This window comes from Poecilia formosa, unplaced genomic scaffold (genome assembly GCF_000485575.1).
Source record: "Poecilia formosa unplaced genomic scaffold, Poecilia_formosa-5.1.2 Scaffold111, whole genome shotgun sequence".
Classification (NCBI taxonomy): domain Eukaryota; kingdom Metazoa; phylum Chordata; class Actinopteri; order Cyprinodontiformes; family Poeciliidae; genus Poecilia; species Poecilia formosa.
Genome location: NW_006800050.1, coordinates 1,892,273 through 1,904,368, shown reverse-complemented (window position 1 = coordinate 1,904,368; position 12,096 = coordinate 1,892,273). Strand labels below are relative to the sequence as shown.

Here is a 12,096-nt window from a genome sequence, read left to right as displayed (position 1 = left end):
TCTTCCTCCAATGAGGGTCGAGTGCCAGCTGAGCTACGCTGCAAGAACATCAACGTTTTAATGTCTTAATGGCTGCATTGACTTAGAAAATGGAGAAATTTACACAAATCCTGAGTGACAGAAGGAATAAAAGAAAAATCCATTTGCAAATGTACATTTAACCAACTCGCCTCATACTCATTAAACCACCGTAATGTCTCTGTTTGTTTTTGGGTTTTTTCTTTTTTTTCCTTTTCAAATTGAGAACGCCCAAGGCTTAATTGTACTTATCCCTTGTCCATCACAGAAATGCACAGCCGCTTGTTTCTGTGTGGACGGCTTCAGCGAGGGTGGGTGGGAGAGTAGAGAGAGAAAAAAAACAACAAAAAAAAACAATGTGGGTGGGTTCTTTTAATGTGTTCATATTCCATTTTCTTTCTCTTTTACACTGTTGAATGAGTTACCTGAGAGTAAAAGGAAGTCTGAGGGAGAGGAAGCAGCTGGAGTGAAGTGGAGGGGATGAGGAGAGGGGGGGGTATTTCTCAGACGTGGCGCCCATGCAGATGAGACTTATCTTGGTCGACCATGTGTGCACGGAGCCCCTAAACTGCCAGTCCTCAAGCATTGACTAGCTGTCAGCTCTGTCTGTTTTGCCTGGATTCGAAAAGGCTGCTGCGCCTTTCATTTATTATAAGCAAAGGGAAACGGGAGAGCAGAGCTGGGGGAAAATTGTTTTGCTACTTTCTCGCCGGTTTGTTTTTCTCCGTGTGAGACCGAGCTTTATCTGTAAGTCAGTTGCAGATATGGAATAGGGAAATGTGTTGTTGATAGCAAACACAAATCCCTTCGGACGGGTAACACTGCCCCCCATCCCCCCGCCACACACACACACCCCAAAAAAGGAGCGTTTGTGCTGCGTTGCTTACAGCAAACATTAGTCTGACTGAAATCATTTCAGGAAAAGCATTAGAAAGTCTGACGATGCACTAAATAGGCACAGTGATGGAGCTGTATGGAAAACAACAACTTACACAAACGTCAGGATTTCTGTGCAGTCTGGAAAAGTTGACATCCCGTTTACTTTCTCTATGAAACTAGTAACTTTGCTTTCCGTCTTTAAGGAATCCCTGGAAGTGACTACATCAACGCTAACTACATAGATGGCTACAGGAAGCAAAATGCCTACATCGCCACCCAGGGAGCGCTGCCGGAGACGTTTGGTGAATTTTGGAGGATGATATGGGAGCAGAGGAGTGCCATCGTTGTCATGATGACCAAACTGGAAGAGAGGTCGAGGGTATGGGACAAAAACGGACACCTGTTTACATCAAACAACACAGTTCTACTAATCATAAAATAAGGCCTTCCTCAACTCTCACATTATGTTGTTCAATAGTTTTGACTCATTGTGGAATATAGATTATCGTGATCAGGAAGAGAAAGTTTTAACTTGTGTTCACACTCTTTGTAAAACATGTCATTTTAGCAGATAATGATCCAGTTCATGTTTGTTGAGGGAAAGTATTTTAAAGTTTAGAACTTCTGGTGATAAAGTTTTTCCCTGAGAAACAGTGACATGACAATGAGCAGGAGTCTGTCAAAAAAAATGTGTTTTCATTACTTACAAAACATTCTGACATTGTCAGTCACTTTTTTAATGTTTACTTTGATACTCAAATGCTGCCACACAAATAACTGAAGAGTGGCAGGAGCTGCCCCGATGCCAACATAGCCAAAAAGTCATGCTAACCGCACCAGAACTGCAGAATTTCTCTAAACAATAAAAATCGCTATAAATATCGTTAATGTTGCTAAATCTTGTTAAGCCCATAGTAATTTAAAACAATTGAGAATCACTGCTTCGTAGTTAACAGTGCTTTGTTGTTTTGTTTTTGCGAAGCTCAAATTATTAAAAAGTGAAATATTACTAAACGGTGTGCTTCATGCTGGTGCCATTTGGCTTAAGAGTCTCATAGGACTCCTGTTAGGAAATATGATGATGATAACTACTCTTAAACATACTCCTTTGAGCCAATCAATACTTTAAATAACTCTTCAGGAGCTTGGTTATTTCCTCCCCGGCTGCAGCCGTGCTTCTCTTTGTCTCTTTGTCCAAACGCAGCAATTCAAGTGTTTTATTCGACACAAAGAAACCAGAGTGGCAATAAAGCAAAGACGCTAATATGACTGGACGTTGTGTTTAAATTCGTAATTATAGATTAAGTCATGGCAATTAATGGCACTGGTGGCTGCATGCAAATATCTCAGGCCATTTCATTGATTGGGAAATTAAAGCCAGTCAGCAGGAATGAGGGGCGAGGAGGTCAACGTTTGTTTTGTCCATTGTTTGGCTGTGCAAAGTGGTCCTACAAATATCAGCATTACTTATTACATTTTGTTTAGTAAAAAGCAGAAGGTTCGAGGTTTGGTATTCACTATTGTGATTTTACGGTATAGACTAATTCAAAGTAGAGTATATAATTAAATAGAGGCAAGATACTGTAATAAATGGTATAAATAGTCATTAAAAAAAACCTTAGATGTGTGGCATACAGTGTATTCATTATCGCTTACTTTGAAAACCGATTATAATCCACCTGTCTCAGTCCCCAATCGGTCAACAAAGTTCAACAGTCTAAAATGTAATCTTAGTAGATCTCTAGCTACATTAAGATTATCTCCAGACACAAAGCCAGTTGTTAATCTGTGGTCAGCCTTGACTTGACAGGCAAACAAAGAACTGGGATTTTGAACAAGAGACGCACATTTCCAAAAAATAAGGTTTAAATCCATGGATTCTTTTCCTCTTCACAGTCACGCACTACATGGCGTCTAAACATGGGACTGATTTACCTGAGATCTGTGTATCCTGCAGGTGAAATGTGATCAGTACTGGCCCACAAGAGGGACAGAGACCTACGGTCTCATCCAGATAACGTTGCTGGACACAGTAGAGTTGGCCACATACTGCGTCCGGACGTTCGCACTTTTTAAGGTGAGGATTTGCGAAGGTTTTTTTTTTTTTTTTTTTTTTTTTCCCCCCTGGCACAAAATGCGTTAGTCACTTTCGTTTGTTATTTCAGAACGGCTCCAGTGAGAAGAGGGAGGTGAGGCAGTTCCAGTTCACTGCCTGGCCAGACCACGGGGTACCGGAGCACCCCACGCCGTTCCTCGCCTTCCTCAGACGGGTGAAAGCTTGCAATCCTCCAGATGCGGGGCCCATGGTGGTGCACTGCAGGTGGGGAACATCACAGTTTTACAGAAACATCCTGAAGCATGAAATTGATTTCTTTCCTCTCCATTTGCCGGAATGAATAAATGAATACATATGACAAAAAAAAATAAAATAAATAAATCACTTTCTTTGTTACTAAAGGCTCATATTTGAGTCATTTGTGTACTGATATCTAAAAAAAGAATGCACTAAAATGCATTGCATAGCAGCCCCAAAAAAGGCCATCTAGCCTCATTTCCCAGAAAGCACTCAAACTTAGAACGTGTTTGCAACGTCGTACCACGAGTACCAGCTACATTTCCTGCAGCGATCCTCCCACTCAGAGAGACAGATACAGGCTGACCTGTCATCATGCCTTTCCTGCATCAACAACCCACCAGTCTGCTCATCTCATTTGGGTTGATACACCCAGAACTCGCTCACCAACCATCAGCTACATGAGCAGCGGGGCTTCCCATCAGTGAGGCGCCACACAGTAACGGAGTCTTCTGGATTTTCTTAACTCTCACACTCATCGTGGGGGTGTGGGGATTAGGAAGTGGTGACAGTGTAAAAGATACCAACTTTTATCAAAGTGACAAAAAAGGAAGAAGGATTACTGTAGAATTACCACATGCTGAAGTTAATTAGTGCTACTTGCCAAAAAGCTCCCCCCCCCAAAAAAAAAAAAAAGACTTTAAAGTCTGAAGGAAAATGTGGGAATTAACGTCACACTGCAGATTGGGGTTTTAAATTTCTCTGGCTTCCCATCAGATAGTCGTGTCCACCATCCAAATCCCCAATCAGGGCCTTTTTATCATTCTGTGTTTCATGTTAAATAGAAGAAACTGGTATATTTACATGCTTGCAGGACACCACAAAGCTAGTGTTGTGGTTAAGCTGTTAAAAATAGGATAAAAGTGCCTATTAATTTAGTGTAGATCCTCCTGCTGAAGCTGTTTGTGCACATGCTGGAGGCTTAAAGCATAGCGAGGAACAAAAATGAAGCGTGAATGCCAGTAATTTACAAACAGGACATTCGCACGTGGACGATGGACGTAGATGAATATCCATCTGACGAAAACAGAGCTAAGAAAGTTCATACAATTATGTCTCACATCCTTATCCAGAATGGACTTTAGTGGATGGGTTAATATGAAGGATGTACATAAAAATGCATTTTTGTTGCAGCATCCACTTTCAGGAGTGGGTTTGCCATGCTTCCTTTTTACAGTGTTTTATTTATATCTACTCTATATATAAATAGCTGACTTAGAGTATATATATATATACTCTAAGTCAGCTCCCAGTTGGTAGATGAAAAACTGAAGAAGAGACATTGTGTGTGTGTGTTTTTTCCTTAAGTCTTTAGAGTACTAGAGTAGACAAATGCAAGCAAATATCCGTTAATACAATTTTTAATATTCTTTTGGACACTTAAGACTGAATTGTGGTTTTTATTTTATTTTTTTTCTCAAAATGATGTTACTATGAATGTTCTTCCTGCCTAGATATACATCTGTTTTGTTTCATGTCCCGATTCCTGTTTGAAAGAAAAGCACTGCTTTTCCTAGATAGACATGGATGCTGTTTTGATTTCATGAATTTCTAGTAACAGTTTTTATACAATGGGACAAAAAGTCAATGATGAAATCTATACTGTCTCCTAGGGAACAGCCTGTAAATGATGACAAAATAAGCAAGGTATGCTGTTATGCTTGTAGTTTTTTGCTATAAAAACGACGCCGCTGGACTGAATCGATCCGCACTTTTGCACATAGCCAGGTATAACAGACGATCATCAGAGCTGGCTTCCCTACAACCAAAAGACGTAATGCTCCGTGAAATCCCAGCTTCACTGACAGGTTAAGCAACATGGGGGAAACATTCCCTGAGGAGAAGATTAAACATAGCCCCTTTTATTTCCGTTAAAGCCGAAAGATTTGACACGATCTCAGAGGCAAAATCTCCTAAGGCAAAAGACCAAAATCCACTGTTGTTCCCAAAATGCTCATCAGGGGGAAAAAAAAGGGGAAAAGGACAGCATGTGGAAAAGAACTAAGAAAAATTAGCATCCTCGAAGAGTAATGTTTTTGCTTTTTTTTTTTTTTTCTGCCACAGTTAAATGTTTTAGAGAGTCACATAATCATGCCATGAAGTAATGGTGAAAAATGGTAATCTACATGACTTTGAAGGAATTTTGGCCCAGTCTTTCTAGAACTGTTTCGTTTCACCCTCACAGTAAGATATTCAGAGGATGTCTCAAATAGTCACAGATTCTAGCTGTTCCTGCAGTAGGGTGTGTCCGTAACCCCACCCCACCCCCTCCCCCAGGAACATCAGGTGTCAAATGTAATATATAAATTAATTTGAAAACGGCTGTTTGCATTTAGTTATCTTTGTCCGATATTATAATCTGTTTAATCTGAATCATTCAGCTGGATAATCAAAAACAAATCGTATGGTTTTAAAATTACCGTTGCATAAAAGATACCAGTCATAAAAAAAAAACACCTTAGTTTAGGTTAAAAATCATTTAATGTATAAATTTTGTTCACATACACTTGAGTAAAAGCTAACCCTCAACTTGCCGTTTAATTTATTATATGTGTGGATGTTTTTATAGACAGAGCAGAAAAGGAAAAAAAAAAACAGTGACAGGCCAGCTGACAGCCAGAGATTTGCCAACAATACATATGTAATTGCTTTTACTGCTGCTAATGCTTTATCTTCACAGGACCCGTTGCAGCTGTGCTATGTGCTGCTTTTTCCTCCCCTTCCCACCCCCGTATTCCCTAAACTCCTGGAAAGCATATTAGCCTGACACTTTCGCGCGCGCGTATGTGTGTTTTGTGTGTGTATGCGTGTGCGTGTGTGTGTCGACGTCCGAGGCGGCCGCTTTTGAATAGCTGAAAAGGCAGTGTCAGGTCATTAGCGTGGTCAGTGCGCCAGCTCCCCTTTAACTGCCAACCGTACTGACAGCTTTCTGCACCAGCTCACCCCGACACCTCATCACTTCTCCAAAAAAGAAAGGAAAATTACACTCGCCTTTTGTGGTCTTACACTTAGAGGGAGGAAGAAGCCGATGTGTATTTCTGCAGCTCAGTCTTTAGAAAAACTAACTTGAGGGCGACACGAGTTCAAGATGAGTGTCTTCTCCTCACCTTCCTTTCCCATTCCTCATCTTCCTCCGTCTCCGTCCGTCTAGCTCGGCGCTGTCACTCTGTCATTTACTCTCTAGCAGGTCATCACTCTCCCACATTCCGGGCTGCTCAGAAAAATGTTTTCTGCTGCAGCAAAGGAAGAAATCTATAGTTTTTTTTTCTATCCTTACACCCAAGGGGTTTTAGGTGTTTTCAGACCTGGAAGTGACTCATTCCTCAGATTGCTCCCCTGGGATACATTTACATTTCTTTAGGGCCCCCACCAAAAAAAAAGCTTCCCCTTTCACTCAAGTTCACTTTTTAACTTCACCCTGGAGCAGTGCCTTTTTCGTGTCAAAAAAGGCAAAGAAATAATTCGCTTTCATCCATTTTGAAAGTGATCATCAGATCATTTGCTGTAGCCAGCGACTCCCATGTGTGTCTTTATGCCGTTTGCAGCAGCACGGTTTCTCTGCTGCAAGGCACATTAACTACACTCGGCCCCGGGGGACCAGCTTCGCTGCCTCTTGAGCTCCCCTACTCAACCTATTCTGTTTCTCGCTGCAAATGAAAAACAAATGCCTCTTCAGGAGGAAGAGGAGGAGGAGAAGGAGGAAGGCACACGGGGGCTGCTTCGCACCTCATAGACACGTACACCAAATGAATTGGATAACCTATTTGCTTTTGTGTGCCAAGTGCAAGGACTTGACTTGTCAAGGCCAAGCGCCGTGTGAGGTGGAAGAAAAACAAACGAAATGTACAACATAATGCCTTTCCCTTGCAAAGGCGTTCGACTTTATTTTCTCATGGCTTCTGTGCTGGGCCAACGTAACGTGAGGCGTAACTGTGACATGCATGTCAAATATTACATGGCCGATGATAGTTTTTACAAACAAATAAATGGAGACTGAATTTGTTGTAGTTTATGGACCGCTCTAGCTCCTACCCACGCTTTTTTTTTGCAATGGCTTCATCAGGCTGATGTCAGATCTCCACCACACCGAGACGTTTTATAGACCAAAATGTTTTAATTTCAGTCTAATCAGACCAGAGGACCAACTTTCTATTATCTCTATGGCTTGTGGCAGACTTTACATGGGTTTTCTTGCGTCAGCTTTTTTTTTTCTTGCCACTCGTCCTTAAAGGACAGATTTGTTGAGTGCAAGTACTTGACGAATGTTTTCCCTGCGCGGCCTGTAAATGTAGGTAGATTGGCAGATTCGTTTTTAAATGATGGCTTTTACTTTCCGTTTTGAAAGTTTTGGGAAGTAGGTTGTAAAAGGAGGAAGTAGGGGTCATTTACTGCATGTGTTCTCCTCTTCCTCTGCTCTTCTTCTTGCCCAACTAGACCACTTCAGCCACAAAAACCTTTAAAAAAATTGTTTTTTTTAAAGCTGCTCTTCACTCTCAGCCCTGTTCTGCCTGAGGTGCTCCTTGTTCTTCATGATTTTGTTTGTTCACTAATGTCCTCTAACACTACTCGGCTCAGCTGCTTTTGAAAGCAGTTGGTTGCACTGGATTTTATTAAGGTTCAGACCCAGCCCAAAGTTGTATGGGGCCTTATGCAGAATTTTGATCTTCCTGTAAAGACGTCACTATGATTTTGGAGAGGGGGCTGAGCCTAAAAGCAGTGACAGATAACTGTTTGTTTGGTTTTTTTTGCAGGCATAAAAAGTAAACTTTGCTGAAGATGAAATAAGTCATACCTTCAAATATCTGGTCTGTTGAGGAGGCTGCGTTTATCCAGTGCTTCTGAATCTGGCTGCAAGGGCAGGTCAAAGAGAAACAGTAAAACAACTTTTTGTTTCCACTTGTGCATTTTGCACATTAACGTAAAAAATGCGGCAGTATGAATCTTAATGAAGAGACCTGCGTTTCAGTGCCTCCTAATAAGCCCTTCTGCTGTTCAGGTGCACTGTACTAATCTAATAACCCTAATTGTAGTCAGCTGCACTTGTCCAGAGTTGTCCGTCGCCAATAACGAAGCCGGGGAAACGGACGTTCCTCTCATGTTTGCTGCAGTGGATCACATTTACTGTAGTGGCACTTTTCTGAACCAAGAGATAAAGGTGGAACATTTCTGTCGCACAAGTGCATTAAGTTCTGATCAGGTGGAGAGCACAGGTGGGGTCTAGAGGCGAAACAGTTTGGAGCCTGCTGCAGGCTGAGTGCCAGCCCAGCGCCACTTCAGATTCAATTACGGTACAAGTTTAATGGCTCATTGTACAGGAGAAAACTTGGTGGAGAGTGTAACTTTTGGCCTTTAGTCGGAGAAATAAAAGATGCCTCTTCCTCTGCTACTGGAGATCAGGCCTGTCACATGCATGATGTGCTTACAAAACTGCCAATTCAGTCCACTGTCCATGTTAAACCAAATCCAGTTTCAGTACATTTGCATTCAAGGATATTGAGTTTCTTTTAATTTAAATAAGCATTTAAAAAAAAAAAAAAAAAAGCGTTTAGCAGGAAATACAAATGTTTACGATCACCTCATACAAGAAGACTTGGAATTTTGCATTATTTTCCCAAAAAAAGGAACATCGGTTGTCATAGGACGCAGCTGAAAATGTTTAGCCTGTGATGTATTTTAGCTTTGGGCATAAAAAACAGATTTTGAAAATTTGCCAAAATTTTCAAAATCTTGAAAATGTTGGCACATAGATTATGAATGCATGGCAAATGAAATGGTAAAGAATTGCAAACATCACATCCAATTGGATGTTTTTTAATTATTACTTTTTAATATTATATTTTGCACACTGAAACTGCAAAGGTGATCGTATTTTGTAGTATATTTTGGAGCTGCAAACCTGAGACAACAGCAAAAGAAATCACCTTGGGGGGTGAGGGGGGGGGAATTACATGAACTTCAATCTCCCAGGAAACAAAATACAGTACCGTAACATCTTCCATAAAAAGTATCTGACAGCATACCTCTGATTGTTGTGATGACAGTGCCGGGGTGGGCCGCACCGGCTGCTTCATTGTGATTGATGCCATGCTGGAGCGCATCAAGCACGAGAAGACCGTGGACATCTACGGACACGTAACGCTGATGCGCGCCCAGCGCAACTACATGGTGCAAACAGAAGACCAGTACGTCTTCATACACGACGCGCTCCAGGAGGCCGTCAACTGCGGCACGACCGAAGTGCCCGCCAGAAACCTGTACGCCTACATCCAGAAACTGACCCAGATAGAGGGCGGAGAGAATGTCACTGGCATGGAACTGGAGTTCAAGGTACAAATCAGAAAACGTGTCGTCCCAGTTCTGTTCTGTATATATCTCTAGATATACGTTTCTGTTTGCATATGAAGAGTGGGGCTTCTGGTTTCCTCTTTGATTTAACACAACATATAATAAATCTTCACCTTTCGGGTCCTCTTTTTTAGGAACCACTGTTTTGGTTTACATAAAGTTTCTTTCTGCCATAGAATGTAAGCAACAAATGTAGCAGTTTTCAATCAAGCTGTTTCTATTGTACTGCTGATTTTTTTTTCTCCCTTTTTTATCTTGCTTAACGATCTCTGTTAACAGATTAACAAGCTATTTAACCATACTGCATTAAGATTAAGCCACTGTCATTGACTTCCCATTTCAATTAAGTTTGGTTTATTTATAAAGAACAAATTCACAACAAATATGTTAAAGCACTCTTCACAAATCAGTCATTTTCATTTCTATGCAGTCTAGTCATATAATACATCCAATCCATTTCAGAAAAATTCAGTTGATCGTTTTAACAGTAATTGATTAAAGTCAAGAAAGCTCTGCTGATGGTGTCAAGTCCGACTTTCGAGAAATTCTTCATCCTGGGCAAGTATGTGGTAAGGGCGAAGATATCCTCCATCAGAACCAGGCTCTTAATGAGCAGCCATTGAGAAACCAGGAAGAAGACATGGAAAGGAGCAGTGTAGAAGCACTTTCTATGAGAAACAGAAGCAAAACATACACAGCAATCGTTCTGTCAGGGGCTTCATCCAGGATAGACGGACTGCTAAAGTCAACGGAAGAGAGAATTCAGCATAAAACCATTGAGTTGAAAAGACTGTAAAGAAAAATAATGGCAGCAGTAACTCCATTAATGACTGCACAGCAACGAAGCATTGAATTAGGAGCACTTTATAGCAAAGGAAAAAGAGAGAAAGCACAAAAATATGAACAGTATTTAGATATTTCTCTTGTAGTGCACCCTTGACGTCAAACGCAGCCCGTCTCCGGGGAAGCATCTGTCGTCGCATGCACCTATCATTTTGACGCTCATTAAGTTCTCCGTCTCTCCTTGCCCTCGCAGCGCTTAGCCAACACTAAAGCTCACACGTCGCGATTCATCAGTGCCAATCTCCCCTGCAACAAGTTTAAGAACCGCCTTGTCAACATAATGCCATACGAGTCCACACGAGTGTGTCTTCAGCCCATCCGAGGAGTGGAGGGCTCGGACTACATCAATGCAAGCTTCATTGATGGATACAGGTACAATAATTCAATTAAAACTGAGATTTTTTTTTTTTTTCGAAGTTATGCTACATCTGATTGTTTCCTCCAGGCAACAGAAAGCTTACATTGCAACACAGGGACCGTTGGCGGAGACCACAGAAGATTTCTGGAGAATGCTCTGGGAGCACAACTCCACCATTGTAGTCATGCTGACCAAGCTCAGAGAAATGGGCAGGGTAATTGATACTTCACTCCAAAAGCCTTTGTTCTGACAGCTTTATAGAAAAAGAAAATATACAATTCAATGCATAAATTATTCCATAAATCTCCTGTGAAGAGGAATGTTGTGAGTCACTGTGGTCTACTTTTCCAGGAAAAATGTCACCAGTACTGGCCGGCAGAGAGGTCAGCCAGATACCAGTACTTTGTGGTGGACCCCATGGCCGAGTATAACATGCCCCAGTATATCCTGAGAGAGTTCAAAGTGACTGATGCCAGGGTAAGCAGAGATTGCTTGTAAACTGAATGTTGAGGATTAAAACTGATCCAAGTCTGGGTCATAACCTGTCTTTGACTCCGCAGGACGACCGGATCGCCTAGAGGTCAGCTGGAAGATTATACCGCTTATAGTCGTGCTGCTCTTTAATTTGGGCCTCTGGTGCAGCAAATGTCTAAAGGCAGAAAAGCCCACACAAATAATTACCAAAGTATCAAATAATACAGTTTCCCGATTTTTAATTAGCTGTAGAGGTTTAGAAAAAAACAAGGTTGAGGACTGATTTTAATTACCCAGATCTGTTTGGATTAGTCATTACATCAACACATTGGCATTTTCTCAAATATTTGTTTACACCAGCTTGTGGCCTTAAGTGCAACAGAAAAGTAAATCCAAATTTGTGCAAATCACGACACTTGTCAGAGTGTAATGAAAAAAAAACAAAAAAAAAAAAACAAGCTAAAATGCGAGTGGTGCCGGCAGCAGTGAACTGCCATAGTTTTTAATTCCATCAAAGGCTCAGACAGATAAATGGTGCAGCATCCCGCCTTTGTGGAGCGTGTAACACTGTCTCGTCAATGGGATTGGTTTCCTTATCAAGGGGGTAGAACATCACTTAAGCAATGCACACCCTCGAACTAAAACTCTCCCCCAAAACCTGTCAAAAGCCGCACATCAAAGCAATCAGCATCTTCAGCGGGTGTATTAAATACATTTGGGTGTAATAATGAAAGGCTTTCTTTGATGCCACCTTTGCGGCGCATTTTCAGGACTAACGTTTAGTCGCTGAAACCCAAACGCTTCGACGCCACATGGGTCAGAGTTA

At 41.4% G+C, this 12,096-nt stretch overlaps 1 protein-coding gene and 1 long non-coding RNA gene across 8 annotated transcripts in view; one reads left to right on the top strand and one right to left on the bottom strand.

The window, feature by feature from the left end:
• The window catches only part of LOC103143423 (receptor-type tyrosine-protein phosphatase delta-like), a 40,520-nt gene that overhangs the window by 21,424 nt on the left and 7,000 nt on the right, over positions 1–12,096 (top strand). For all 7 annotated transcript variants that reach the window (XM_016675219.1, XM_016675223.1, XM_016675221.1 and 4 more), the window contains 7 exons: positions 1,101–1,276; positions 2,855–2,974; positions 3,063–3,217; positions 9,292–9,577; positions 10,632–10,810; positions 10,884–11,010; positions 11,148–11,273. In XM_016675219.1, the coding sequence (XP_016530705.1) occupies positions 1,101–1,276; positions 2,855–2,974; positions 3,063–3,217; positions 9,292–9,577; positions 10,632–10,810; positions 10,884–11,010; positions 11,148–11,273 (1,169 nt within the window). The remainder of the gene's footprint in view (positions 1–1,100; positions 1,277–2,854; positions 2,975–3,062; positions 3,218–9,291; positions 9,578–10,631; positions 10,811–10,883; positions 11,011–11,147; positions 11,274–12,096) is intronic.
• Positions 9,589–12,096, bottom strand: part of LOC107837068 (uncharacterized) — a 139,824-nt gene continuing 137,316 nt past the window's right edge. Inside the window, exon 3 of the long non-coding RNA XR_001663047.1 lies at positions 9,589–10,263. This is a non-coding gene — a long non-coding RNA (uncharacterized LOC107837068). The remainder of the gene's footprint in view (positions 10,264–12,096) is intronic.